At 37.6% G+C, this 24,801-nt stretch overlaps 1 protein-coding gene and 23 non-coding genes across 24 annotated transcripts; all 24 read right to left on the bottom strand.

Moving 5' to 3' along the window:
* Window positions 1-107: 107 nt before the first annotated feature.
* LOC132135032 (5S ribosomal RNA) lies at window positions 108-226 on the bottom strand. Its single transcript, XR_009429998.1, has one exon. It is a non-coding gene; the product is annotated as a 5S ribosomal RNA (ribosomal RNA).
* Window positions 227-828: 602 nt separating this feature from the next.
* On the bottom strand, window positions 829-947 carry LOC132135031 (5S ribosomal RNA). The gene has a single exon (XR_009429997.1). It is a non-coding gene; the product is annotated as a 5S ribosomal RNA (ribosomal RNA).
* A 999-nt stretch (window positions 948-1,946) lies between these two features.
* On the bottom strand, window positions 1,947-2,065 carry LOC132135269 (5S ribosomal RNA). Its single transcript, XR_009430221.1, has one exon. It is a non-coding gene; the product is annotated as a 5S ribosomal RNA (ribosomal RNA).
* Window positions 2,066-2,149: 84 nt separating this feature from the next.
* LOC132135928 (5S ribosomal RNA) lies at window positions 2,150-2,268 on the bottom strand. The gene has a single exon (XR_009430842.1). It is a non-coding gene; the product is annotated as a 5S ribosomal RNA (ribosomal RNA).
* A 590-nt stretch (window positions 2,269-2,858) lies between these two features.
* On the bottom strand, window positions 2,859-2,977 carry LOC132135384 (5S ribosomal RNA). Its single transcript, XR_009430331.1, has one exon. It is a non-coding gene; the product is annotated as a 5S ribosomal RNA (ribosomal RNA).
* Window positions 2,978-3,061: 84 nt separating this feature from the next.
* Window positions 3,062-3,180, bottom strand: LOC132135239 (5S ribosomal RNA). Its single transcript, XR_009430193.1, has one exon. It is a non-coding gene; the product is annotated as a 5S ribosomal RNA (ribosomal RNA).
* Window positions 3,181-4,840: 1,660 nt separating this feature from the next.
* On the bottom strand, window positions 4,841-4,959 carry LOC132135383 (5S ribosomal RNA). The gene has a single exon (XR_009430330.1). It is a non-coding gene; the product is annotated as a 5S ribosomal RNA (ribosomal RNA).
* Window positions 4,960-5,043: 84 nt separating this feature from the next.
* Window positions 5,044-5,162, bottom strand: LOC132135238 (5S ribosomal RNA). The gene has a single exon (XR_009430192.1). It is a non-coding gene; the product is annotated as a 5S ribosomal RNA (ribosomal RNA).
* A 1,010-nt stretch (window positions 5,163-6,172) lies between these two features.
* On the bottom strand, window positions 6,173-6,291 carry LOC132135382 (5S ribosomal RNA). The gene has a single exon (XR_009430329.1). It is a non-coding gene; the product is annotated as a 5S ribosomal RNA (ribosomal RNA).
* An 84-nt stretch (window positions 6,292-6,375) lies between these two features.
* LOC132135237 (5S ribosomal RNA) lies at window positions 6,376-6,494 on the bottom strand. Its single transcript, XR_009430191.1, has one exon. It is a non-coding gene; the product is annotated as a 5S ribosomal RNA (ribosomal RNA).
* Window positions 6,495-8,566: 2,072 nt separating this feature from the next.
* Window positions 8,567-8,685, bottom strand: LOC132135380 (5S ribosomal RNA). Its single transcript, XR_009430327.1, has one exon. It is a non-coding gene; the product is annotated as a 5S ribosomal RNA (ribosomal RNA).
* Window positions 8,686-8,769: 84 nt separating this feature from the next.
* LOC132135236 (5S ribosomal RNA) lies at window positions 8,770-8,888 on the bottom strand. The gene has a single exon (XR_009430190.1). It is a non-coding gene; the product is annotated as a 5S ribosomal RNA (ribosomal RNA).
* A 1,007-nt stretch (window positions 8,889-9,895) lies between these two features.
* LOC132135379 (5S ribosomal RNA) lies at window positions 9,896-10,014 on the bottom strand. The gene has a single exon (XR_009430326.1). It is a non-coding gene; the product is annotated as a 5S ribosomal RNA (ribosomal RNA).
* An 84-nt stretch (window positions 10,015-10,098) lies between these two features.
* On the bottom strand, window positions 10,099-10,217 carry LOC132135235 (5S ribosomal RNA). Its single transcript, XR_009430189.1, has one exon. It is a non-coding gene; the product is annotated as a 5S ribosomal RNA (ribosomal RNA).
* A 1,102-nt stretch (window positions 10,218-11,319) lies between these two features.
* LOC132135268 (5S ribosomal RNA) lies at window positions 11,320-11,438 on the bottom strand. Its single transcript, XR_009430220.1, has one exon. It is a non-coding gene; the product is annotated as a 5S ribosomal RNA (ribosomal RNA).
* Window positions 11,439-11,522: 84 nt separating this feature from the next.
* Window positions 11,523-11,641, bottom strand: LOC132135870 (5S ribosomal RNA). The gene has a single exon (XR_009430788.1). It is a non-coding gene; the product is annotated as a 5S ribosomal RNA (ribosomal RNA).
* A 1,127-nt stretch (window positions 11,642-12,768) lies between these two features.
* Window positions 12,769-12,887, bottom strand: LOC132135259 (5S ribosomal RNA). Its single transcript, XR_009430211.1, has one exon. It is a non-coding gene; the product is annotated as a 5S ribosomal RNA (ribosomal RNA).
* Window positions 12,888-12,971: 84 nt separating this feature from the next.
* LOC132135353 (5S ribosomal RNA) lies at window positions 12,972-13,090 on the bottom strand. The gene has a single exon (XR_009430301.1). It is a non-coding gene; the product is annotated as a 5S ribosomal RNA (ribosomal RNA).
* Window positions 13,091-13,575: 485 nt separating this feature from the next.
* LOC132135779 (5S ribosomal RNA) lies at window positions 13,576-13,694 on the bottom strand. The gene has a single exon (XR_009430703.1). It is a non-coding gene; the product is annotated as a 5S ribosomal RNA (ribosomal RNA).
* Window positions 13,695-14,887: 1,193 nt separating this feature from the next.
* LOC132135372 (5S ribosomal RNA) lies at window positions 14,888-15,006 on the bottom strand. Its single transcript, XR_009430320.1, has one exon. It is a non-coding gene; the product is annotated as a 5S ribosomal RNA (ribosomal RNA).
* A 1,314-nt stretch (window positions 15,007-16,320) lies between these two features.
* Window positions 16,321-23,298, bottom strand: LOC132134797 (uncharacterized). Its single transcript, XM_059547159.1, has 2 exons — window positions 21,956-23,298; window positions 16,321-16,857 (listed from the first exon to the last, which is right to left on the bottom strand). Exon 1 carries the CDS (start codon window positions 23,217-23,219, stop codon window positions 21,957-21,959), a length of 1,263 nt encoding a protein of 420 aa, XP_059403142.1. The 5' UTR covers window positions 23,220-23,298; the 3' UTR covers window positions 16,321-16,857; window position 21,956.
* Window positions 23,299-23,544: 246 nt separating this feature from the next.
* LOC132135246 (5S ribosomal RNA) lies at window positions 23,545-23,663 on the bottom strand. The gene has a single exon (XR_009430199.1). It is a non-coding gene; the product is annotated as a 5S ribosomal RNA (ribosomal RNA).
* An 811-nt stretch (window positions 23,664-24,474) lies between these two features.
* On the bottom strand, window positions 24,475-24,593 carry LOC132135449 (5S ribosomal RNA). Its single transcript, XR_009430392.1, has one exon. It is a non-coding gene; the product is annotated as a 5S ribosomal RNA (ribosomal RNA).
* An 84-nt stretch (window positions 24,594-24,677) lies between these two features.
* Window positions 24,678-24,796, bottom strand: LOC132136126 (5S ribosomal RNA). The gene has a single exon (XR_009431027.1). It is a non-coding gene; the product is annotated as a 5S ribosomal RNA (ribosomal RNA).
* Window positions 24,797-24,801: the final 5 nt, after the last annotated feature.

Below are 24,801 nucleotides of genomic sequence, written 5' to 3'. Positions count from 1 at the left end.
ATAATTACTGAAAAATTCCAAAAGTACTGGGCTGCAAAGAGAGGGCTATTTAAAGATCAGCCACTATAACCGCCAGTGCATTATATAAGTAGAGAAGGAAACCTAAAAGCTTACAGCACCTGGTATTCCCAGGCGGTCTCCCATCCAAGTACTAACCAGGCCCAAACCTGCTTAGCTTCCGAGATCAGACGAGATCGGGCATAGCCAGGCTGGTATGGCCGTAAGCGAAGGAGGCTGCAAAGAGAGGGCTATTTAAAGATCAGCCACTATAATCGGTATTTCCAAGCAGTCTCCCATCCAAGTACTAACTGGGCCCAAACCTGCTTAGATTCTGAGATTGGGCATTGACTCTTTATTTATTTAATTTTTTTTTTTGCAAATTTATTACATAATTACTGAAAATTTCCAAAAGTACTAACCAGGCCCAAACCTGTTTCGGTTTTCTAAGACTGGGCATTGACTCTTTTTTTTTTTTTTTTTTTTGCTAGATTATTAGACAATTAATGAAAAGTTCCAAAACTACTAAACAGGCCCAAACCTGTTTCGGTTTTCTAAGACTGGGCATTGACTCTTTTTTTTTTTTTTTTTTTTTTGCTAGATTATTAGACAATTAGTGAAAAGTTCCAAAACTACTAAACAGGCCCAAACCTGTTTCGGTTTTCTAAGACTGGGCATTGACTCTTTTTTTTTTTTTTTTTTTTTATTTATGCAAAACTCTTAGATAATTACTGAAAAATTCCAAAAGTACTGGGCTGCAAAGAGAGGGCTATTTAAAGATCAGCCACTATAACCGCCAGTGCATTATATAAGTAGAGAAGGAAACCTAAAAGCTTACAGCACCTGGTATTCCCAGGCGGTCTCCCATCCAAGTACTAACCAGGCCCAAACCTGCTTAGCTTCCGAGATCAGACGAGATCGGGCATAGCCAGGCTGGTATGGCCGTAAGCGAAGGAGGCTGCAAAGAGAGGGCTATTTAAAGATCAGCCACTATAATCGGTATTTCCAAGCAGTCTCCCATCCAAGTACTAACTGGGCCCAAACCTGCTTAGATTCTGAGATTGGGCATTGACTCTTTATTTATTTATTTTTTTTTTTTGCAAATTTATTACATAATTACTGAAAATTTCCAAAAGTACTAACCAGGCCCAAACCTGTTTCGGTTTTCTAAGACTGGGCATTGACTCTTTTTTTTTTTTATTTATGCAAAACTATTAGATAATTACTGAAAATTTCCAAAAGTAATAACCTGGCCCAAACCTGTTTCGGTTTTCTAAGACTGGGCATTGACTCTTTTTTTTTTTTTTTGCAAGATTATTAGACAATTAGTGAAAAGTTCCAAAAGTACTAACCAGGCCCAAACCTGTTTCGGTTTTCTAAGACTGGGCATTGACTCTTTTTTTTTTTTTTTTTTGCAAGATTATTAAACAATTAGTGAAAATTTCCAAAAGTACTAACCTGGCCCAAACCTGTTTCGGTTTTCTAAGACTGGGCATTGACTCTTTTTTTTTTTTGCAAGATTATTAGACAATTAGTGAAAAGTTCCAAAAGTACTAACCAGGCCCAAACCTGTTTCGTTTTTCTAAGACTGGGCATTGACTCTTTTTTTTTTTTTTTTGCAAGATTATTAGACAATTAGTGAAAATTTCCAAAAGTACTAACCTGGCCCAAAACTGTTTCGGTTTTCTAAGACTGGGCATTGACTCTTTTTTTTTTTTTTTGCAAGATTATTAGACAATTAGTGAAAAGTTCCAAAAGTACTAACCAGGCCCAAACCTGTTTCGGTTTTCTAAGACTGGGCATTGACTCTTTTTTTTTTTTTTTTTTATGCAAAACTATTAGATAATTACTGAAAAATTTCAAAAGTACTAGGCTGCAAAGAGAGGGCTATTTAAAGATCAGCGACTATAACCGCCAGTGCATTATATAAGTAGAGAAGGAAACCTAAAAGCTTACAGCACCTGGTATTCCCAGGCGGTCTCCCAACCAAGTACTAACCAGGCCCAAACCTGCTTATCTTCCGAGATCAGATGAGATCGGGCATAGCCAGGCTGGTATGGCCGTAAGCGAAGGAGGCTGCAAAGAGAGGGCTATTTAAAGATCAGCAACTATAACCGCCAGTGCATTATATAAGTAGAGAAGGAAACCTAAAAGCTTACTGCACCTGGTATTCTCAGGCGGTCTCCCATCCAAGTACTAACCAGGCCCAAACCTGCTTAGCTTCCGAGATCAGACGAGATCGGGCATGGCCAGGCTGGTATGGCCGTAAGCGAAGGAGGCTGCAAAGAGAGGGCTATTTAAAGATCAGCCACTATAATCGGTATTTCCAGGCAGTCTCCCATCCAAGTACTATCTAGGCCCAAACCTGCTTAGATTCTGAGATTGGGCATTGACTCTTTATTTATTTAATTTTTTTTTTTGCAAATTTATTACATAATTACTGAAAATTTCCAAAAGTACTAACCTGGCCCAAACCTGTTTCGGTTTTCTAAGACTGGGCATTGACTCTTTTTTTTTTTTTTTTTTTTTTGCAAGATTATTAGACAATTAGTGAAAAGTTCCAAAAGTACTAACCAGGCCCAAACCTGTTTCGGTTTTCTAAGACTGGGCATTGACTCTTTTTTTTTTTTTTTGCAAGATTATTAGACAATTAGTGAAAAGTTCCAAAAGTACTAACCAGGCCCAAACCTGTTTCGGTTTTCTAAGACTGGGCATTGACTCTTTTTTTTTTTTTTTTTTATGCAAAACTATTAGATAATTACTGAAAAATTTCAAAAGTACTAGGCTGCAAAGAGAGGGCTATTTAAAGATCAGCGACTATAACCGCCAGTGCATTATATAAGTAGAGAAGGAAACCTAAAAGCTTACAGCACCTGGTATTCCCAGGCGGTCTCCCAACCAAGTACTAACCAGGCCCAAACCTGCTTATCTTCCGAGATCAGACGAGATCGGGCATAGCCAGGCTGGTATGGCCGTAAGCGAAGGAGGCTGCAAAGAGAGGGCTATTTAAAGATCAGCAACTATAACCGCCAGTGCATTATATAAGTAGAGAAGGAAACCTAAAAGCTTACAGCACCTGGTATTCCCAGGCGGTCTCCCATCCAAGTACTAACCAGGCCCAAACCTGCTTAGCTTCCGAGATCAGACGAGATCGGGCATGGCCAGGCTGGTATGGCCGTAAGCGAAGGAGGCTGCAAAGAGAGGGCTATTTAAAGATCAGCCACTATAATCGGTATTTCCAGGCAGTCTCCCATCCAAGTACTATCTAGGCCCAAACCTGCTTAGATTCTGAGATTGGGCATTGACTCTTTATTTATTTAATTTTTTTTTTTGCAAATTTATTACATAATTACTGAAAATTTCCAAAAGTACTAACCTGGCCCAAACCTGTTTCGGTTTTCTAAGACTGGGCATTGACTCTTTTTTTTTTTTATTTATGCAAAACTATTAGATAATTACTGAAAATTTCCAAAAGTAATAACCTGGCCCAAACCTGTTTCGGTTTTCTAAGACTGGGCATTGACTCTTTTTTTTTTTTTTTTTTGCAAGATTATTAAACAATTAGTGAAAATTTCCAAAAGTACTAACCTGGCCCAAACCTGTTTCGGTTTTCTAAGACTGGGCATTGACTCTTTTTTTTTTTTTTTTTTTTGCAAGATTATTAGACAATTAGTGAAAAGTTCCAAAAGTACTAACCAGGCCCAAACCTGTTTCGTTTTTCTAAGACTGGGCATTGACTCTTTTTTTTTTTTTTTGCAAGATTATTAGACAATTAGTGAAAAGTTCCAAAAGTACTAACCAGGCCCAAACCTGTTTCGGTTTTCTAAGACTGGGCATTGACTCTTTTTTTTTTTTTTTTTTTTTTTTTGCAAGATTATTAGACAATTAGTGAAAATTTCCAAAAGTACTAACCTGGCCCAAACCTGTTTCGGTTTTCTAAGACTGGGCATTGACTCTTTTTTTTTTTTATTTATGCAAAACTATTAGATAATTACTGAAAATTTCCAAAAGTAATAACCTGGCCCAAACCTGTTTCGGTTTTCTAAGACTGGGCATTGACTCTGTTTTTTTTTTTTTGCAAGATTATTAGACAATTAGTGAAAAGTTCCAAAAGTACTAACCAGGCCCAAACCTGTTTCGGTTTTCTAAGACTGGGCATTGACTCTTTTTTTTTTTTTTTTTTTTTTTTTGCAAGATTATTAGACAATTAGTGAAAATTTCCAAAAGTACTAACCTGGCCCAAACCTGTTTCGGTTTTCTAAGACTGGGCATTGACTCTTTTTTTTTTTTATTTATGCAAAACTATTAGATAATTACTGAAAATTTCCAAAAGTACTAACCTGGCCCAAACCTGTTTCGGTTTTCTAAGACTGGGCATTGACTCTTTTTTTTTTTTATTTATGCAAAACTATTAGATAATAACTGAAAATTTCCAAAAGTACTAACCTGGCCCAAACCTGTTTCGGTTTTCTAAGACTGGGCATTGACTCTTTTTTTTTTTTTTTTTTTTTTGCAAGATTATTAGACAATTAGTGAAAAGTTCCAAAAGTACTAACCAGGCCCAAACCTGTTTCGGTTTTCTAAGACTGGGCATTGACTCTTTTTTTTTTTTTTTGCAAGATTATTAGACAATTAGTGAAAAGTTCCAAAAGTACTAACCAGGCCCAAACCTGTTTCGGTTTTCTAAGACTGGGCATTGACTCTTTTTTTTTTTTTTTTTTATGCAAAACTATTAGATAATTACTGAAAAATTTCAAAAGTACTAGGCTGCAAAGAGAGGGCTATTTAAAGATCAGCGACTATAACCGCCAGTGCATTATATAAGTAGAGAAGGAAACCTAAAAGCTTACAGCACCTGGTATTCCCAGGCGGTCTCCCAACCAAGTACTAACCAGGCCCAAACCTGCTTATCTTCCGAGATCAGACGAGATCGGGCATAGCCAGGCTGGTATGGCCGTAAGCGAAGGAGGCTGCAAAGAGAGGGCTATTTAAAGATCAGCAACTATAACCGCCAGTGCATTATATAAGTAGAGAAGGAAACCTAAAAGCTTACAGCACCTGGTATTCCCAGGCGGTCTCCCATCCAAGTACTAACCAGGCCCAAACCTGCTTAGCTTCCGAGATCAGACGAGATCGGGCATGGCCAGGCTGGTATGGCCGTAAGCGAAGGAGGCTGCAAAGAGAGGGCTATTTAAAGATCAGCCACTATAATCGGTATTTCCAGGCAGTCTCCCATCCAAGTACTATCTAGGCCCAAACCTGCTTAGATTCTGAGATTGGGCATTGACTCTTTATTTATTTAATTTTTTTTTTTGCAAATTTATTACATAATTACTGAAAATTTCCAAAAGTACTAACCTGGCCCAAACCTGTTTCGGTTTTCTAAGACTGGGCATTGACTCTTTTTTTTTTTATTTATGCAAAACTATTAGATAATTACTGAAAATTTCCAAAAGTACTAACCTGGCCCAAACCTGTTTCGGTTTTCTAAGACTGGGCATTGACTCTTTTTTTTTTTTATTTATGCAAAACTATTAGATAATTACTGAAAATTTCCAAAAGTAATAACCTGGCCCAAACCTGTTTCGGTTTTCTAAGACTGGGCATTGACTCTTTTTTTTTTTTTTTGCAAGATTATTAGACAATTAGTGAAAAGTTCCAAAAGTACTAACCAGGCCCAAACCTGTTTCGGTTTTCTAAGACTGGGCATTGACTCTTTTTTTTTTTTTTTTTTGCAAGATTATTAAACAATTAGTGAAAATTTCCAAAAGTACTAACCTGGCCCAAACCTGTTTCGGTTTTCTAAGACTGGGCATTGACTCTTTTTTTTTTTTTTTTTTTTTTGCAAGATTATTAGACAATTAGTGAAAAGTTCCAAAAGTACTAACCAGGCCCAAACCTGTTTCGGTTTTCTAAGACTGGGCATTGACTCTTTTTTTTTTTTTTTGCAAGATTATTAGACAATTAGTGAAAAGTTCCAAAAGTACTAACCAGGCCCAAACCTGTTTCGGTTTTCTAAGACTGGGCATTGACTCTTTTTTTTTTTTTTTTTTATGCAAAACTATTAGATAATTACTGAAAAATTTCAAAAGTACTAGGCTGCAAAGAGAGGGCTATTTAAAGATCAGCGACTATAACCGCCAGTGCATTATATAAGTAGAGAAGGAAACCTAAAAGCTTACAGCACCTGGTATTCCCAGGCGGTCTCCCAACCAAGTACTAACCAGGCCCAAACCTGCTTATCTTCCGAGATCAGACGAGATCGGGCATAGCCAGGCTGGTATGGCCGTAAGCGAAGGAGGCTGCAAAGAGAGGGCTATTTAAAGATCAGCAACTATAACCGCCAGTGCATTATATAAGTAGAGAAGGAAACCTAAAAGCTTACAGCACCTGGTATTCCCAGGCGGTCTCCCATCCAAGTACTAACCAGGCCCAAACCTGCTTAGCTTCCGAGATCAGACGAGATCGGGCATGGCCAGGCTGGTATGGCCGTAAGCGAAGGAGGCTGCAAAGAGAGGGCTATTTAAAGATCAGCCACTATAATCGGTATTTCCAGGCAGTCTCCCATCCAAGTACTATCTAGGCCCAAACCTGCTTAGATTCTGAGATTGGGCATTGACTCTTTATTTATTTAATTTTTTTTTTTGCAAATTTATTACATAATTACTGAAAATTTCCAAAAGTACTAACCTGGCCCAAACCTGTTTCGGTTTTCTAAGACTGGGCATTGACTCTTTTTTTTTTTATTTATGCAAAACTATTAGATAATTACTGAAAATTTCCAAAAGTACTAACCTGGCCCAAACCTGTTTCGGTTTTCTAAGACTGGGCATTGACTCTTTTTTTTTTTTATTTATGCAAAACTATTAGATAATTACTGAAAATTTCCAAAAGTAATAACCTGGCCCAAACCTGTTTCGGTTTTCTAAGACTGGGCATTGACTCTTTTTTTTTTTTTTTGCAAGATTATTAGACAATTAGTGAAAAGTTCCAAAAGTACTAACCAGGCCCAAACCTGTTTCGGTTTTCTAAGACTGGGCATTGACTCTTTTTTTTTTTTTTTTTTGCAAGATTATTAAACAATTAGTGAAAATTTCCAAAAGTACTAACCTGGCCCAAACCTGTTTCGGTTTTCTAAGACTGGGCATTGACTCTTTTTTTTTTTTTTTTTTTGCAAGATTATTAGACAATTAGTGAAAAGTTCCAAAAGTACTAACCAGGCCCAAACCTGTTTCGTTTTTCTAAGACTGGGCATTGACTCTTTTTTTTTTTTTTTGCAAGATTATTAGACAATTAGTGAAAAGTTCCAAAAGTACTAACCAGGCCCAAACCTGTTTCGGTTTTCTAAGACTGGGCATTGACTCTTTTTTTTTTTTTTTTTTGCAAGATTATTAGACAATTAGTGAAAATTTCCAAAAGTACTAACCTGGCCCAAACCTGTTTCGGTTTTCTAAGACTGGGCATTGACTCTTTTTTTTTTTTATTTATGCAAAACTATTAGATAATTACTGAAAATTTCCAAAAGTACTAACCTGGCCCAAACCTGTTTCGGTTTTCTAAGACTGGGCATTGACTCTTTTTTTTTTCATTTATGCAAAACTATTAGATAATTACTGAAAATTTCCAAAAGTACTAACCTGGCCCAAACCTGTTTCGGTTTTCTAAGACTGGGCATTGACTCTTTTTTTTTTTTATTTATGCAAAACTATTAGATAATTACTGAAAATTTCCAAAAGTAATAACCTGGCCCAAACCTGTTTCGGTTTTCTAAGACTGGGCATTGACTCTGTTTTTTTTTTTTTGCAAGATTATTAGACAATTAGTGAAAAGTTCCAAAAGTACTAACCAGGCCCAAACCTGTTTCGGTTTTCTAAGACTGGGCATTGACTCTTTTTATTTTTTTTTTTTTTTTTTTGCAAGATTATTAGACAATTAGTGAAAATTTCCAAAAGTACTAACCTGGCCCAAACCTGTTTCGGTTTTCTAAGACTGGGCATTGACTCTTTTTTTTTTTTATTTATGCAAAACTATTAGATAATTACTGAAAATTTCCAAAAGTACTAACCTGGCCCAAACCTGTTTCGGTTTTCTAAGACTGGGCATTGACTCTTTTTTTTTTTTATTTATGCAAAACTATTAGATAATAACTGAAAATTTCCAAAAGTACTAACCTGGCCCAAACCTGTTTCGGTTTTCTAAGACTGGGCATTGACTCTTTTTTTTTTTTTTTTTTTTTTGCAAGATTATTAGACAATTAGTGAAAAGTTCCAAAAGTACTAACCAGGCCCAAACCTGTTTCGGTTTTCTAAGACTGGGCATTGACTCTTTTTTTTTTTTTTTTGCAAGATTATTAGACAATTAGTGAAAAGTTCCAAAAGTACTAACCAGGCCCAAACCTGTTTCGGTTTTCTAAGACTGGGCATTGACTCTTTTTTTTTTTTTTTTTTATGCAAAACTATTAGATAATTACTGAAAAATTTCAAAAGTACTAGGCTGCAAAGAGAGGGCTATTTAAAGATCAGCGACTATAACCGCCAGTGCATTATATAAGTAGAGAAGGAAACCTAAAAGCTTACAGCACCTGGTATTCCCAGGCGGTCTCCCAACCAAGTACTAACCAGGCCCAAACCTGCTTATCTTCCGAGATCAGACGAGATCGGGCATAGCCAGGCTGGTATGGCCGTAAGCGAAGGAGGCTGCAAAGAGAGGGCTATTTAAAGATCAGCAACTATAACCGCCAGTGCATTATATAAGTAGAGAAGGAAACCTAAAAGCTTACAGCACCTGGTATTCCCAGGCGGTCTCCCATCCAAGTACTAACCAGGCCCAAACCTGCTTAGCTTCCGAGATCAGACGAGATCGGGCATGGCCAGGCTGGTATGGCCGTAAGCGAAGGAGGCTGCAAAGAGAGGGCTATTTAAAGATCAGCCACTATAATCGGTATTTCCAGGCAGTCTCCCATCCAAGTACTATCTAGGCCCAAACCTGCTTAGATTCTGAGATTGGGCATTGACTCTTTATTTATTTAATTTTTTTTTTTGCACATTTATTACATAATTACTGAAAATTTCCAAAAGTACTAACCTGGCCCAAACCTGTTTCGGTTTTCTAAGACTGGGCATTGACTCTTTTTTTTTTTATTTATGCAAAACTATTAGATAATTACTGAAAATTTCCAAAAGTACTAACCTGGCCCAAACCTGTTTCGGTTTTCTAAGACTGGGCATTGACTCTTTTTTTTTTTTATTTATGCAAAACTATTAGATAATTACTGAAAATTTCCAAAAGTAATAACCTGGCCCAAACCTGTTTCGGTTTTCTAAGACTGGGCATTGACTCTTTTTTTTTTTTTTTGCAAGATTATTAGACAATTAGTGAAAAGTTCCAAAAGTACTAACCAGGCCCAAACCTGTTTCGGTTTTCTAAGACTGGGCATTGACTCTTTTTTTTTTTTTTTTTTGCAAGATTATTAAACAATTAGTGAAAATTTCCAAAAGTACTAACCTGGCCCAAACCTGTTTCGGTTTTCTAAGACTGGGCATTGACTCTTTTTTTTTTTTTTTTTTTGCAAGATTATTAGACAATTAGTGAAAAGTTCCAAAAGTACTAACCAGGCCCAAACCTGTTTCGGTTTTCTAAGACTGGGCATTGACTCTTTTTTTTTTTTTTTGCAAGATTATTAGACAATTAGTGAAAAGTTCCAAAAGTACTAACCAGGCCCAAACCTGTTTCGGTTTTCTAAGACTGGGCATTGACTCTTTTTTTTTTTTTTTTTTATGCAAAACTATTAGATAATTACTGAAAAATTTCAAAAGTACTAGGCTGCAAAGAGAGGGCTATTTAAAGATCAGCGACTATAACCGCCAGTGCATTATATAAGTAGAGAAGGAAACCTAAAAGCTTACAGCACCTGGTATTCCCAGGCGGTCTCCCAACCAAGTACTAACCAGGCCCAAACCTGCTTATCTTCCGAGATCAGACGAGATCGGGCATAGCCAGGCTGGTATGGCCGTAAGCGAAGGAGGCTGCAAAGAGAGGGCTATTTAAAGATCAGCAACTATAACCGCCAGTGCATTATATAAGTAGAGAAGGAAACCTAAAAGCTTACAGCACCTGGTATTCCCAGGCGGTCTCCCATCCAAGTACTAACCAGGCCCAAACCTGCTTAGCTTCCGAGATCAGACGAGATCGGGCATGGCCAGGCTGGTATGGCCGTAAGCGAAGGAGGCTGCAAAGAGAGGGCTATTTAAAGATCAGCCACTATAATCGGTATTTCCAGGCAGTCTCCCATCCAAGTACTATCTAGGCCCAAACCTGCTTAGATTCTGAGATTGGGCATTGACTCTTTATTTATTTAATTTTTTTTTTTGCAAATTTATTACATAATTACTGAAAATTTCCAAAAGTACTAACCTGGCCCAAACCTGTTTCGGTTTTCTAAGACTGGGCATTGACTCTTTTTTTTTTTATTTATGCAAAACTATTAGATAATTACTGAAAATTTCCAAAAGTACTAACCTGGCCCAAACCTGTTTCGGTTTTCTAAGACTGGGCATTGACTCTTTTTTTTTTTTATTTATGCAAAACTATTAGATAATTACTGAAAATTTCCAAAAGTAATAACCTGGCCCAAACCTGTTTCGGTTTTCTAAGACTGGGCATTGACTCTTTTTTTTTTTTTTTGCAAGATTATTAGACAATTAGTGAAAAGTTCCAAAAGTACTAACCAGGCCCAAACCTGTTTCGGTTTTCTAAGACTGGGCATTGACTCTTTTTTTTTTTTTTTTTGCAAGATTATTAAACAATTAGTGAAAATTTCCAAAAGTACTAACCTGGCCCAAACCTGTTTCGGTTTTCTAAGACTGGGCATTGACTCTTTTTTTTTTTTGCAAGATTATTAGACAATTAGTGAAAAGTTCCAAAAGTACTAACCAGGCCCAAACCTGTTTCGTTTTTCTAAGACTGGGCATTGACTCTTTTTTTTTTTTTTTGCAAGATTATTAGACAATTAGTGAAAATTTCCAAAAGTACTAACCTGGCCCAAAACTGTTTCGGTTTTCTAAGACTGGGCATTGACTCTTTTTTTTTTTTTTTGCAAGATTATTAGACAATTAGTGAAAAGTTCCAAAAGTACTAACCAGGCCCAAACCTGTTTCGGTTTTCTAAGACTGGGCATTGACTCTTTTTTTTTTTTTTTTTTATGCAAAACTATTAGATAATTACTGAAAAATTTCAAAAGTACTAGGCTGCAAAGAGAGGGCTATTTAAAGATCAGCGACTATAACCGCCAGTGCATTATATAAGTAGAGAAGGAAACCTAAAAGCTTACAGCACCTGGTATTCCCAGGCGGTCTCCCAACCAAGTACTAACCAGGCCCAAACCTGCTTATCTTCCGAGATCAGATGAGATCGGGCATAGCCAGGCTGGTATGGCCGTAAGCGAAGGAGGCTGCAAAGAGAGGGCTATTTAAAGATCAGCAACTATAACCGCCAGTGCATTATATAAGTAGAGAAGGAAACCTAAAAGCTTACTGCACCTGGTATTCCCAGGCGGTCTCCCATCCAAGTACTAACCAGGCCCAAACCTGCTTAGCTTCCGAGATCAGACGAGATCGGGCATGGCCAGGCTGGTATGGCCGTAAGCGAAGGAGGCTGCAAAGAGAGGGCTATTTAAAGATCAGCCACTATAATCGGTATTTCCAGGCAGTCTCCCATCCAAGTACTATCTAGGCCCAAACCTGCTTAGATTCTGAGATTGGGCATTGACTCTTTATTTATTTAATTTTTTTTTTTGCAAATTTATTACATAATTACTGAAAATTTCCAAAAGTACTAACCTGGCCCAAACCTGTTTCGGTTTTCTAAGACTGGGCATTGACTCTTTTTTTTTTTATTTATGCAAAACTATTAGATAATTACTGAAAATTTCCAAAAGTACTAACCTGGCCCAAACCTGTTTCGGTTTTCTAAGACTGGGCATTGACTCTTTTTTTTTTTTATTTATGCAAAACTATTAGATAATTACTGAAAATTTCCAAAAGTAATAACCTGGCCCAAACCTGTTTCGGTTTTCTAAGACTGGGCATTGACTCTTTTTTTTTTTTTTTGCAAGATTATTAGACAATTAGTGAAAAGTTCCAAAAGTACTAACCAGGCCCAAACCTGTTTCGGTTTTCTAAGACTGGGCATTGACTCTTTTTTTTTTTTTTTTTTGCAAGATTATTAAACAATTAGTGAAAATTTCCAAAAGTACTAACCTGGCCCAAACCTGTTTCGGTTTTCTAAGACTGGGCATTGACTCTTTTTTTTTTTTTTTTTTTTGCAAGATTATTAGACAATTAGTGAAAAGTTCCAAAAGTACTAACCAGGCCCAAACCTGTTTCGTTTTTCTAAGACTGGGCATTGACTCTTTTTTTTTTTTTTGCAAGATTATTAGACAATTAGTGAAAATTTCCAAAAGTACTAACCTGGCCCAAAACTGTTTCGGTTTTCTAAGACTGGGCATTGACTCTTTTTTTTTTTTTTTTTTTTTGCAAGATTATTAGACAATTAGTGAAAAGTTCCAAAAGTACTAACCAGGCCCAAACCTGTTTCGGTTTTCTAAGACTGGGCATTGACTTTTTTTTTTTTTTTTTTTTTTTTTTTATTTATGCAAAACTATTAGATAATTACTGAAAAATTCCAAAAGTACTAGGCTGCAAAGAGAGGGCTATTTAAAGATCAGCGACTATAACCGCCAGTGCATTATATAAGTAGAGAAGGAAACCTAAAAGCTTACAGCACCTGGTATTCCCAGGCGGTCTCCCAACCAAGTACTAACCAGGCCCAAACCTGCTTATCTTCCGAGATCAGACGAGATCGGGCATAGCCAGGTTGGTATGGCCGTAAGCGAAGGAGGCTGCAAAGAGAGGGCTATTTAAAGATCAGCAACTATAACCGCCAGTGCATTATATAAGTAGAGAAGGAAACCTAAAAGCTTACAGCACCTGGTATTCCCAGGCGGTCTCCCATCCAAGTACTAACCAGGCCCAAACCTGCTTTGCTTCCGAGATCAGACGAGATCGGGCATAGCCAGGCTGGTATGGCCGTAAGCGAAGGAGGCTGCAAAGAGAGGGCTATTTAAAGATCAGCCACTATAATCGGTATTTCCAGGCAGTCTCCCATCCAAGTACTAACTGGGCCCAAACCTGCTTAGATTCTGAGATTGGGCATTGACTCTTTATTTATTAAATTTTTTTTTTTGGAAATTTATTACACAATTACTGAAAATTTCCAAAAGTACTAACCTGGCCCAAACCTGTTTCGGTTTTCTAAGACTGGGCATTGACTCTTTTTTTTTTTTTTTTTTTTTGCAAGATTATTAGACAATTAGTAAAAAGTTCCAAAAGTACTAACCAGGCCCAAACCTGTTTCGGTTTTCTAAGACTGGGCATTGACTCTTTTTTTTTTTTTATGTATGCAAAACTATTAGATAATTACTGAAAAATTCCAAAAGTACTAGGCTGCAAAGAGAGGGCTATTTAAAGATCAGCGACTATAACCGCCAGTGCATTATATTAGTAGAGAAGGAAACCTAAAAGCTTACAGCACCTGGTATTCCCAGGCGGTCTCCCATCCAAGTACTAACCAGGCCCAAACCTGCTTAGCTTCCGAGATCAGACGAGGTCGGGCATAGCCAGGCTGGTATGGCCGTAAGCAAAGGAGGCTGCAAAGAGAGGGCTATTTAAAGATCAGCCACTATAATCGGGATTTCCAGGCAGTCTCCCATCCAAGTACTAACTGGGCCCAAACCTGCTTAGATTCTGAGATTGGGCATTGACTCTTTATTTACTTAATTTTTATTTATTTATGCAAAACTATTAGATAATTACTGAAAAATTCCAAAAGTACTAACCTGGCCCAAACCTGTTTCGGTTTTCTAAGACTGGGCATTGACTCTTTTTTTTTTTTTTTTTTGCAAGATTATTAGACAATTAGTGAAAAGTTCCAAAAGTACTAAACAGGCCCAAACCTGTTTCGGTTTTTTAAGACTGGGCATTGACTCTTAGCTTCCGAGATCAGACGAGATCGGGCATAGCCAGGCTGGTATGGCCGTAAGCGAAGGAGGCTGCAACGAGAGGGCTATTTAAAGATCAGCCACTATAATCGGTATTTCCAGGCAGTCTCCCATCCAAGTACTAACTGGGCCCAAACCTGCTTAGATTCTGAGATTGGGCATTGACTCTTTATTTATTTAATTTTTTTTTTGCAAATTTATTACATAATTACTGAAAATTTCCAAAAGTACTAACCTGGCCCAAACCTGTTTCGGTTTTCTAAGACTGGGCATTGACTCTTTTTTTTTTTTTGCAAGATTATTAGACAATTAGTGAAAATTTCCAAAAGTACTAACCTGGCCCAAACCTGTTTCGGTTTTCTAAGACTGGGCATTGACTCTTTTTTTTTTTTTGCAAGATTATTAGACAATTAGTGAAAAGTTCCAAAAGTACTAACCAGGCCCAAACCTGTTTCGGTTTTCTAAGACTGGGCATTGACTCTTTTTTTTTTTTATTTATGCAAAACTATTAGATAATTACTGAAAATTTCCAAAAGTACTAACCTGGCCCAAACCTGTTTCGGTTTTCTAAGACTGGGCATTGACTCTTTTTTTTTTTTATTTATGCAAAACTATTAGATAATTACTGAAAATTTCCAAAAGTACTAACCTGGCCCAAACCTGTTTCGGTTTTCTAAGACTGGGCATTGACTTTTTTTTTTTTTTTTTATTTATGCAAAACTATTAGATAATTACTGAAAAATTCCAAAAGTACTAGGCTGCAAAAAGAGGGCTATTTAAAGATCAGCCACTATAACCGCCAGTGCATTATATAAGTAGAGAAGGAAACCTAAAAGCTTACAGCACCTGGTATTCCCAGGTGGTCTCCCATCCAAGTACTAACCAGGCCCAAACCTGCTTAGCTTCCGAGATCAGACGAAATCGGGCATAGCCAGGCTGGTATGGCCGTAAGCGAAGGAGGCTGCAAAGACAGGGCTATTTAAAGATCAGCCACTATAATCGGTATTTCCAGGCAGTCTCCCATCCAAGTACTAACTGGGCCCAAACCTGCTTAGATTCTGAGATTGGGCATTGACTCTTTATTTATTTAAAAAAATTTTTTGCAAATTTATTACATAATTACTGAAAAATTCCAAAAGTACTAACCTGGCCCAAACCTGTTTCGGTTTTCTAAGACTGGGCATTGACTGTTTTTTTTTTTTTTTTTTTTTGCAAGATTGTTAGACAATTAGTGAAAATTTTCAAAAGTACTAACCAAGCCCAAACCTGTTTCGGTTTTCTAAGACTGGGCATTGACTATTTATTTATTTAATTTTTTTTTTTTGCAAGATTTTTAGACAATTAGTGAAAAGTTCCAAAAGTACTAACCAGGCCCAAACCTGTTTCGGTTTTCTAAGACTGGGCATTGACTCTTTTTTTTTTTTTTTTTTGCAAGATTATTAGACAATTAGTGAAAAGTTCCAAAAGTACTAAACAGGCCCAAACCTGTTTCGGTTTTTTAAGACTGGGCATTGACTCTTAGCTTCCGAGATCAGACGAGATCGGGCATAGCCAGGCTGGTATGGCCGTAAGCGAAGGAGGCTGCAACGAGAGGGCTATTTAAAGATCAGCCACTATAATCGGTATTTCCAGGCAGTCTCCCATCCAAGTACTAACTGGGCCCAAACCTGCTTAGATTCTGAGATTGGGCATTGACTCTTTATTTATTTAATTTTTTTTTTGCAAATTTATTACATAATTACTGAAAATTTCCAAAAGTACTAACCTGGCCCAAACCTGTTTCGGTTTTCTAAGACTGGGCATTGACTCTTTTTTTTTTTTTGCAAGATTATTAGACAATTAGTGAAAATTTCCAAAAGTACTAACCTGGCCCAAACCTGTTTCGGTTTTCTAAGACTGGGCATTGATTCTTTTTTTTGTTTTGCAAGATTATTAGACAATTAGTGAAAAGTTCCAAAAGTACTAACCAGGCCCAAACCTGTTTCGGTTTTCTAAGACTGGGCATTGACTCTTTTTTTTTTTTTTTTATTTATGCAAAACTATTAGATAATTACTGAAAAATTCCAAAAGTACTAGGCTGCAAAGAGAGGGCTATTTAAAGATCAGCGACTATAACCGCCAGTGCATTATATAAGTAGAGAAGGAAACCTAAAAGCTTACAGCACCTGGTATTCCCAGGCGGTCTCCCAACCAAGTACTAACCAGGCCCAAACCTGCTTAGCTTCCAAGATCAGACGAGATCGGGCATGGCCTTTTTTTTTTTTTTTATCTTTTTATTTAACTTTCAATTCACAGTTTTTCAATTGCATTATTCCATCTGATTTACTTACATTCCATTACATTTGTATGATTCATTTTTCAATTAATCTACTTAATTTTGCATAATCATACAGCAATAAAAATAAAGAACATAAATAAAATACATGCAAATATGTTTACACTTACTTAATTGACATCAGCCATTCTCAACCAGATTATTACTCTTCACCAATTGAAACATATTTCTTCCCCCACCTTTTGATGTATGAATTTATTCGTAGTCAAAAAAAACTCTTTCCCCTCTTTATCTCCATACTTACAAATCAACTCTACATCTCTTTGTATCATTGACTTAAACATATCTTTTACTTTTATTTTTCTCCCTTCGAAATGTGCATAGTTTCTTCTTAGAACTACTGCTAGTCTGGCATGACTCAGAACAAAATTAATTAAACAAATGTCAGCTCTTTTTCTTTTCCCGAAAGTTCCAAACAAAAACAATTTCCCCCATTCCTCCTCGGTCTCGACTTTGACACCCCAGTTTTCTAGTAACAGATTTTTAAGAAACTCAAAAAAATCCACCAACGCTTCACATCTTAAAAAATAATGTAAAAAACTCTCATGGCCATTACCACACACGTCACAAATGACATTTACCTCATTATTTATTTTGTTTAACACCACATTTGTGTAAATTCTATTATGTCTTATCAGAAAGTCATTATTCTCACACTCTATACTGTTGTATTTTACATTTAAGTTTGACCATATTTTTTTCACATCTAAATCTTCAAATACTTTCTTCCACACCTTTTCTGATGCTGGCTCTTTTATAACATTAACAATTATTCTCCTGTATATATTCTTTACACTCATATTTTTAAATTTGTTTTTCTCACCATTATCATCCACATACATCTCCGGCATACATTTTTCCACATTAGATACACATTCACGTTCGATCACATTAGTCCACTGCAAAGGTATACTTGATTTAATTTTTCCATATATTTTATTTACTTTCTCTCTGTTCTCCATTCCTTCCAGATCGCACACAGTATCATAAATGCAGTTATTTTTGAGAAATCCTGGAATAACTTCATACATAATGTCCTTCACTTGTTTTATACCTCCTTCTATAAACTTACATTCATACAATGTCTTATTTTTATGTTTAATCCTTTCATTGAGAAACAGTGGTAAATTTTTAATCACCTGTATGTCTTCACACTCATACTCTATTTTGGGAAGGAACTGCCTCCATGCTTCTAATACTTCCCGATATATTTCTGGTATTCCTCCCGTCATCGATTGCTTAAAGCCCATATACCATCCATTATCCCCCATTCCTCCCACATCATCAATATATTTCCTTAAGAATTCCTTCCACCCATAATCCCATCGGCCTCCCATATATTTTATCACCGTTTTTATTCTCATCGCAGCCCTTTTTATTTCTAGGTCCATCAAGTTTAAGCCTCCCTCCCATCTCTTACCCACCAATGTTTTCTGTGCAATTTTCACACCTTTTCCCTCCCATATAAAATCACATACAATTTTATTCAATTCATTCATCACCCACCCTGGCATTTCCATTACACTCATTACATAAACACAAACTGACAACAGCAGACTATTTACTACTATTACTTTCCCATTTAATTTTAATTTCCTCCCTTTCCATGTTGCACTTGCTGTTCTTATTTTATTAATCACCCCAGTCCAGGTCACATCTCTTGCCTCTTTGCTTTCGACCCCTAAATATACCCCTAATACTTTTATATATTTTTCCTCCACTCTTATCCCTACCTCTACTCTCTCTACCTCCCCTATATACATTAATTCAGATTTATCTACATTTATTTTTGCCCCTGATGCTTTCCCGAACCTCTTCACTATCTCTAAAACTCTTTTTACACTGTTTCCTTCCCTCACTGTGATTGTGGTGTCATCTGCATATTGGTTTACAGTACACATTCCTCCATATGGCAACTCAATACCAACTACTCTTCTATCCCTCTTGATTAGAGTGGCTAGAGGCTCTACTGAAATTGCATATAATAATGCAGACAGGGGACATCCCTGTCTCACTGACCTTCCTATCTTAAACCTGTCTGTTAATACTCCATTTATTTTTATGCAACTTTTTGCTTTCTCATATAGTCTCCTCACCCACCCTATCATTCTCATTCCAAATCCAAACTTCTCTAATACCCTAAATAAGTATTTGTGTTCTACCCTATCGAATGCTTTATTCCAATCTATCCCTAGTACTATTCCTCCCTTCTTATCTCGTTTCATGTATTCTATCACGTCCCTAACTGTCCCTATCGTGTCTGCTATATCCCTGCCTGGTATGCTGTAACTCTGTGTTGGTTGCACTATACTTCCAATGACTTTTTTTACTCTGTTCGCTAAAACTTTAGTCAATATTTTATAATCCACATTTAATAGACTGATTGGTCTGTAGTTCTCTATATCCAACCTATTCCCCTTTTTATGCACCAAAGCTATCACTCCCTCTACCAATCTATTTTGCACCATCCCTGTTCTTTCCATCTCCTTGAACACTTTAACTAAAATCGGTGCTACCTCTTCTCTATATGTTTTATACCATTCAATACCAATCCCATCACTCCCTGGACTTTTTCCACTTTTCAACCCCCCTATTGCCTTTTCTACTTCATTCTCGTCTATCTCCCTATCACACCATTCTGCATCCTCCTTATTTAGAATATTTTCTACGCTTTCTAATACTCCATCTATACTTCTCTCATCTACTTCTCCTCTCTTATATAATTCTCCATAGAATTCTTGAACTCTCTCCAAAATCTCTACATAATCTTTGGTTGTTTTACCCTCTTTTGTATTTATTTCATTTATATATGTTTTACTTTGTCTCCTTTTCTCTAGCCCTAAAAAATACCCTGTACATTTTTCACCCTCTAATGCATATTTTGCCTTGCTTCGTAAAATAGCCCCTCTGCATTTCTCCCTTTCATATTTTTCTAGTGCCATCTTAACCTCTATATATTTTTCCATACTGTATCCTTCTTCATCTTCAGCCTTAACTAACTCCTCTCTCAATCTTTCCCTAAGCGTACTTTCCTCCTTCTTCATCTTTCCTTTTCTTTTTTTACTATATTTTATACTAATTAACTTGATTTGATCCTTTATTTCCTCCCATCTCTCCGCTGTTGTACCCTCTAACCCAGTGGTTCCCAAACTTTTCCATTCCACGACCCACCTAGACAAGTGTAATCTATTTCATGACCCACCACAATATTTGAGGAAAAAAAAGGTTGATATTACTTTAAGCCTAATCTTACTTAAAAGTTTGATGACAGAAATGAAGTATTTAAGAAAAAAAAACTTTTTATTTTAGAGTAGGCCTACACCTGAAAAAAATCACTATTAATATTTAAGTTTTAATTTTTGTTTACAGACTTTAGAATATGTAGTGTCCATAAAAACGTTAAACAGGCTCACTCCAGTGAACTGTAATCTGCGCTGCTGTGTTTTGTTGCAGAAAATGCATTCACGATCCTTCCGTGTGTGTCGGTGAGAACGGAGCACAATCCAACACTTTTTTTAGAAAAAGCATAAGAAGCAAAGCAGAACTATCTAAAACTGTTTGGAGATTAAAATAATTGTGAAATAGGTAAAAAATAATAATAAACATGTGTCTCGTTTTAAATAAACAAAAAAAAAAAAAACTGGATGACATTAAGTTCAGGCAGAAATTTATTTTAGCAATGGTTAAATTAATGTTCAGCAATATCTTCAAAAGATTTCTGAACTTTGGCAAATTTTTCTCTAAAAAGAGATGATACGTCAAGGAGTATTGCATTATTTTTTTGTGCATTTTGTTATGTGGAAATGTTTAAATCTTGTAGTGTTACAATTAACCCTGCGTTTGTGCACTGCTCACCCTGTACATGTGAAATGCTTTTTACAAACCGTTTCCCGAACGAAAAAAGTGCACAGAGCTCAAACGGACGATAGAAATGAATGAACATGGCCTACCTGAAACCGTTTTCGTAACATTTGTTTTCTGGTGTATGCAATCTCATGCGGAATATAGTGTATTGAAGTGAGCAAGTTTTTCTCTTTTAATAATGCGGACCGATTGAACCTTTTAATGACATTGCTCTGAGACCTTCACTGTTATTACAACTCGTGCGCGCCCGCGCTTCAAAACACGCAAAGCACGCGGACTTAATTGCAATTCGAAAATCACACTAAGGATATTGCAGTCCTTATTAATGTTGGTGGGCTATATCATTGTGACGAGTGGGTTCCCGGTTCCCGCCTCCTCCTTCCCGTGATTGAGAAGTTTTTAATGTGTTAGACTGGTGCCGAAGCCTGGGAGGAAGGAGGGACGCGCTGCCGAAGATCCCTCGGCACTGAGGTGAATCCGCAGTGCCATCGAGTAGGGCGAAGGAGGATGCTCGAGGCGGTGGGCTGGAGTGAGTTGCCGGGGAGACGGACGCTCCTCTTTTGTATCCTTCCGATCTCCTCCGTGGTTCTCGAGACTGGTGAGTCGAGCAGGTGTCGCTCAATTCCAATCACTCCACCGGCCTCGCACCGTTCCCACTCGTCACTTTCGTGCAGCCCTAGACTGAACTGTGTGTGTGTGTGTCATTGAAACGCAAATTTAGCTGCAGCCAAGTGACTTTGTGCGACCCACCTTGTTCCATTCTGTGACCCACAAGTGGGTCGCGACCCACAGTTTGAAAACCCCTGCTCTAACCCACCGTCTCCTGTATACTCATCTATCTTCTCTTTTTCCCTATTTAATAGATCCTTCATCTGTATCTCATACTCTTCATCTTCAATATACCCTGCATTCAATATCCACATCCCTCCTCCTACCTCCTCACTCCCTACCTTAATTCTGAACCTTACACTATCGTGATCACTTAAACCATTTACCTGATGTTTTATCCCGTCTATGTATCTAATCATTTCCTCCTCAACCAACACTAAATCTATTCTACTCTGTTTTAATATACCTTCTCTTAACTGCCTTCTAGTAAATTCTCTTTTTTCCGGATTTTCGTACCTCCACACATCTATTAACCCCTTTTCTCTCATTATCTCCATCAACATTCCCCTTGACTTTTCCCATCTAAATTTTACCCCCTTTCCCACATCCAATCTACTACATTTTATATTGAAATCTCCCACTATAATACATTTCCCCACAATTAATCCTTTTAACTCTTCCAAAATTTCCCTCCTTTCCACTTCTATATTTGGAACATATATATTTATTAATCTAAACTCCATATCTCTATACATAAATTCAACCACTAAAATCCTTCCCCTCTGGTCTTTATACACCTCTCTTATACCTTCTACAATATCTTTTTTAAATAATATTGCCACACCTCTTGCATTTTTTGCACCATTATTATAGTATATGTCCCCTCTCCACTCTTCTCTCATCTCCTTTACTTTATCCTCCTCCCAGTTTGTCTCCTGTATACAGATTATATCACTCCTATAAGTAAATAATAATTTTTTCATCTTGTTTTTATCCCGTAACCCATTTATATTTATTGAAGTTACAGTGGCCATGAGAGTAACCTAAAAGAAAAACAAAACAAAACCAGGAACACACGTACCATTCAAACATACATTACATACCCGCTCGCGGTTCTTTTATCTGCTCAACCTGTTCTCCGTCGATCTCAGACTTCCTCTTTGCACTCAGTCTTTTAATCTTTGTTTTCAATCCATCTTTCTTTTCTCGGTCTCCCTTTTCTCCACCTCTGCTTTCTATCACTTTCTGTGCAGTATTTTTATTTTCCTCTTGTTTACCTCTTTCTTTCACATTACTTTCATCTGTCTCCTCCTCTTCTTCGATCTCTTCCGACTGCTCCATCTCCTCCTCCTCCTCCCCATCATCCGCTTCACTGAAACTTTCAGCTCTGTCCCGCCATTCCATTTTGCTTCTTCTTTCGCTATCTTCAGCTCCGTCTTTCTCTCCACCGCTCACCACATCAGTTGTTTCCTCCTCTTGCTCCTCTGTCAGAACACTGTTCCTCTTTTTACCATATTCTTGAACATCCACTCTCTCTCTCTCTAATCCCATCCATTCTTCACAATCTCTTGCATAATGGCCTCCACCATTGCACTTGAAGCACTTTAATTCAGGGCACTCTCTAATTATGTGCCCTGGCTTGATACAGAGTCTGCAAACACGTATTTGTCTATCATGGATGACACGAAAAAATTCGGTGCCTCTCAGAGTCTCAAACTTTGTGGAGTATGGTAGTGAACATACCTGTTCCGTGAAGCGCACTTTTAAGAAACGTGTCCCATCAACTATATCCGTTCCAGGCCACACCCGGCGTTTGATTGGTGAAAGTGGTCGTACTCCCCACTCATGTAGCTTGGCGAGTATCTTCTCATCCTCTAAGTACACAGGCAAATTGATAAAGGACACCACCATATCGTTATTCAGTATATCCCTGGCATGCACCATCACTCCTTTCACTCTCACTCCATCCATTAGTTTCCTCTTTGTCTCTTCATCCTTCATTGTGAGCTCATAGACCCTTTCACCTCTCACCCTGCAGCCAATCACTTCTCCACACTCCTTCTTTACTCCTTTCAGTAAATCCATCATTGAAATCTTTTCATTTCCCTCCACCTCTACCTCCACAGTCAGCTCTTTGTTGTACTTCCCTTTCAATTTTCCTTGCACTCCTCTGCTGTTTTCTTCTCCCTCTTCCCACAAATGTCCTGTGGCTTTATTTGTCTCCTGTTGCTTTTGGATCACTGCTTGTTTGACTTCACCTCTTCTTTGCTCCTCCTCTTCATTCCTCCCATTGCTACTTTTTCTCATCATGGTTTGTTCTGTTTCTTCATCTGCAGCCATGCTGTGCATCTGCAGCATGCTACAAGGAAAAGAAGTAAAAAAAAGTCCCCCAGACAGCCTAAGCTGTCGGGGGAATTTATGAAGGTCAACACTGACTATCCAGCAATTAATGTCCCAAGCAAAAAAACAAATCTGAAAACCAAACTATTTAGAACCAAACAATTAATTAAACAAACAGGATTGATGCTTTCTCTCTGTGCTGCAAGCCTGTCACTTCCTGTGAGCTCTCTATCGCCCCCAGGTTGGTATGGCCGTAAGCGAAGGAGGCTGCAAAGAGAGGGCTATTTAAAGATCAGCCACTATAACTGCCAGTGCATTATATAAGTAGAGAAGGAAACCTAAAAGCTTACAGCACCTGGTATTCCCAGGCGGTCTCCCATCCAAGTACTAACCAGGCCCAAACCTGCTTAGCTTCCGAGATCAGATGAGATCGGGCATAGCCAGGCTGGTATGGCCATAAGCGAAGGAGACTGCAAAGAGAGGGCTATTTAAAGATCAGCCACTATAATCGGTATTTCCAGGCAGTCTCCCATCCAAGTACTAACTGGGCCCAAACCTGCTTAGATTCTGAGATTGGGCATTGACTCTTTATTTATTTAAAAATTTTTTTTGCAAATTTATTACATAATTACTGAAAATTTCCAAAAGTACTAACCTGGCCCAAACCTGTTTCGGTTTTCTAAGACTGGGCATTGACTCTTTTTTTTTTTTTTTTTTTTTGCAAGATTATTAGACAATTAGTGAAAAGTTCCAAAAGTACTAACCAGGCCCAAACCTGTTTCGGTTTTCTAAGACTGGGCATTGACTCTTTTTTTTTTATTTATGCAAAACTATTAGATAATTACTGAAAAATTCCAAAAGTACTAACCTGGCCCAAACCTGTTTCGGTTTTCTAAGACTGGGCATTAACTCTTTTTTTTTTTTTTTTTTTTCCAAGATTATTAGGCAATTAGTGAAAAGTTCCAAAAGTACTAACCAGGCCCAAACCTGTTTCGGTTTTCTAAGACTGGGCATTGACTCTTCTTTTTTTTTTTTTTTTTGCTAGAATATTAGACAATTAGTGAAAAGTTCCAAAACTACTAAACAGGCCCAAACCTGTTTCGGTTTTCTAAGACTGGGCATTGACTCTTTTTTTTTTTTTTTTTTTATTTATGCAAAACTCTTAGATAATTACTGAAAAATTCCAAAAGTACTAGGCTGCAAAGAGAGGGCTATTTAAAGATCAGCGACTATAACCGCCAGTGCATTATATAAGTAGAGAAGGAAACCTAAAAGCTTACAGCACCTGGTATTCCCAGGCGGTCTCCCTTCCAAGTACTAACCAGGCCCAAACCTGCTTAGCTTCCGAGATCAGACGAGATCGGGCATAGCCAGGCTGGTATGGCCGTAAGCGAAGGAGCCTGCAAAGAGAGGGCTATTTAAAGATCAGCCACTATAACTGCCAGTGCATTATATAAGTAGAGAAGGAAACCTAAAAGCTTACAGCACCTGGTATTCCCAGGCGGTCTCCCATTCAAGTACTAACCAGGCCCAAACCTGCTTAGCTTACGAGATCAGACGAGATCGGGCATAGCCAGGCTGGTATGGCCATAAGCGAAGG

Source organism: Carassius carassius, unplaced genomic scaffold (assembly GCF_963082965.1).
Source record: "Carassius carassius unplaced genomic scaffold, fCarCar2.1 SCAFFOLD_60, whole genome shotgun sequence".
NCBI lineage: Eukaryota > Metazoa > Chordata > Actinopteri > Cypriniformes > Cyprinidae > Carassius > Carassius carassius.
The sequence above is the reverse complement of the archived record's forward strand: the minus strand, read 5'-3'. Positions and strand labels throughout refer to the sequence as shown.

What these genes read in the sequence shown, in the direction of transcription:
- LOC132134797 (XM_059547159.1), bottom strand. Translation starts at nt 23,219, where the DNA reads ATGCTGCAGATGCACAGCATGGCTGCAGATGAAGAAACAGAACAAACC.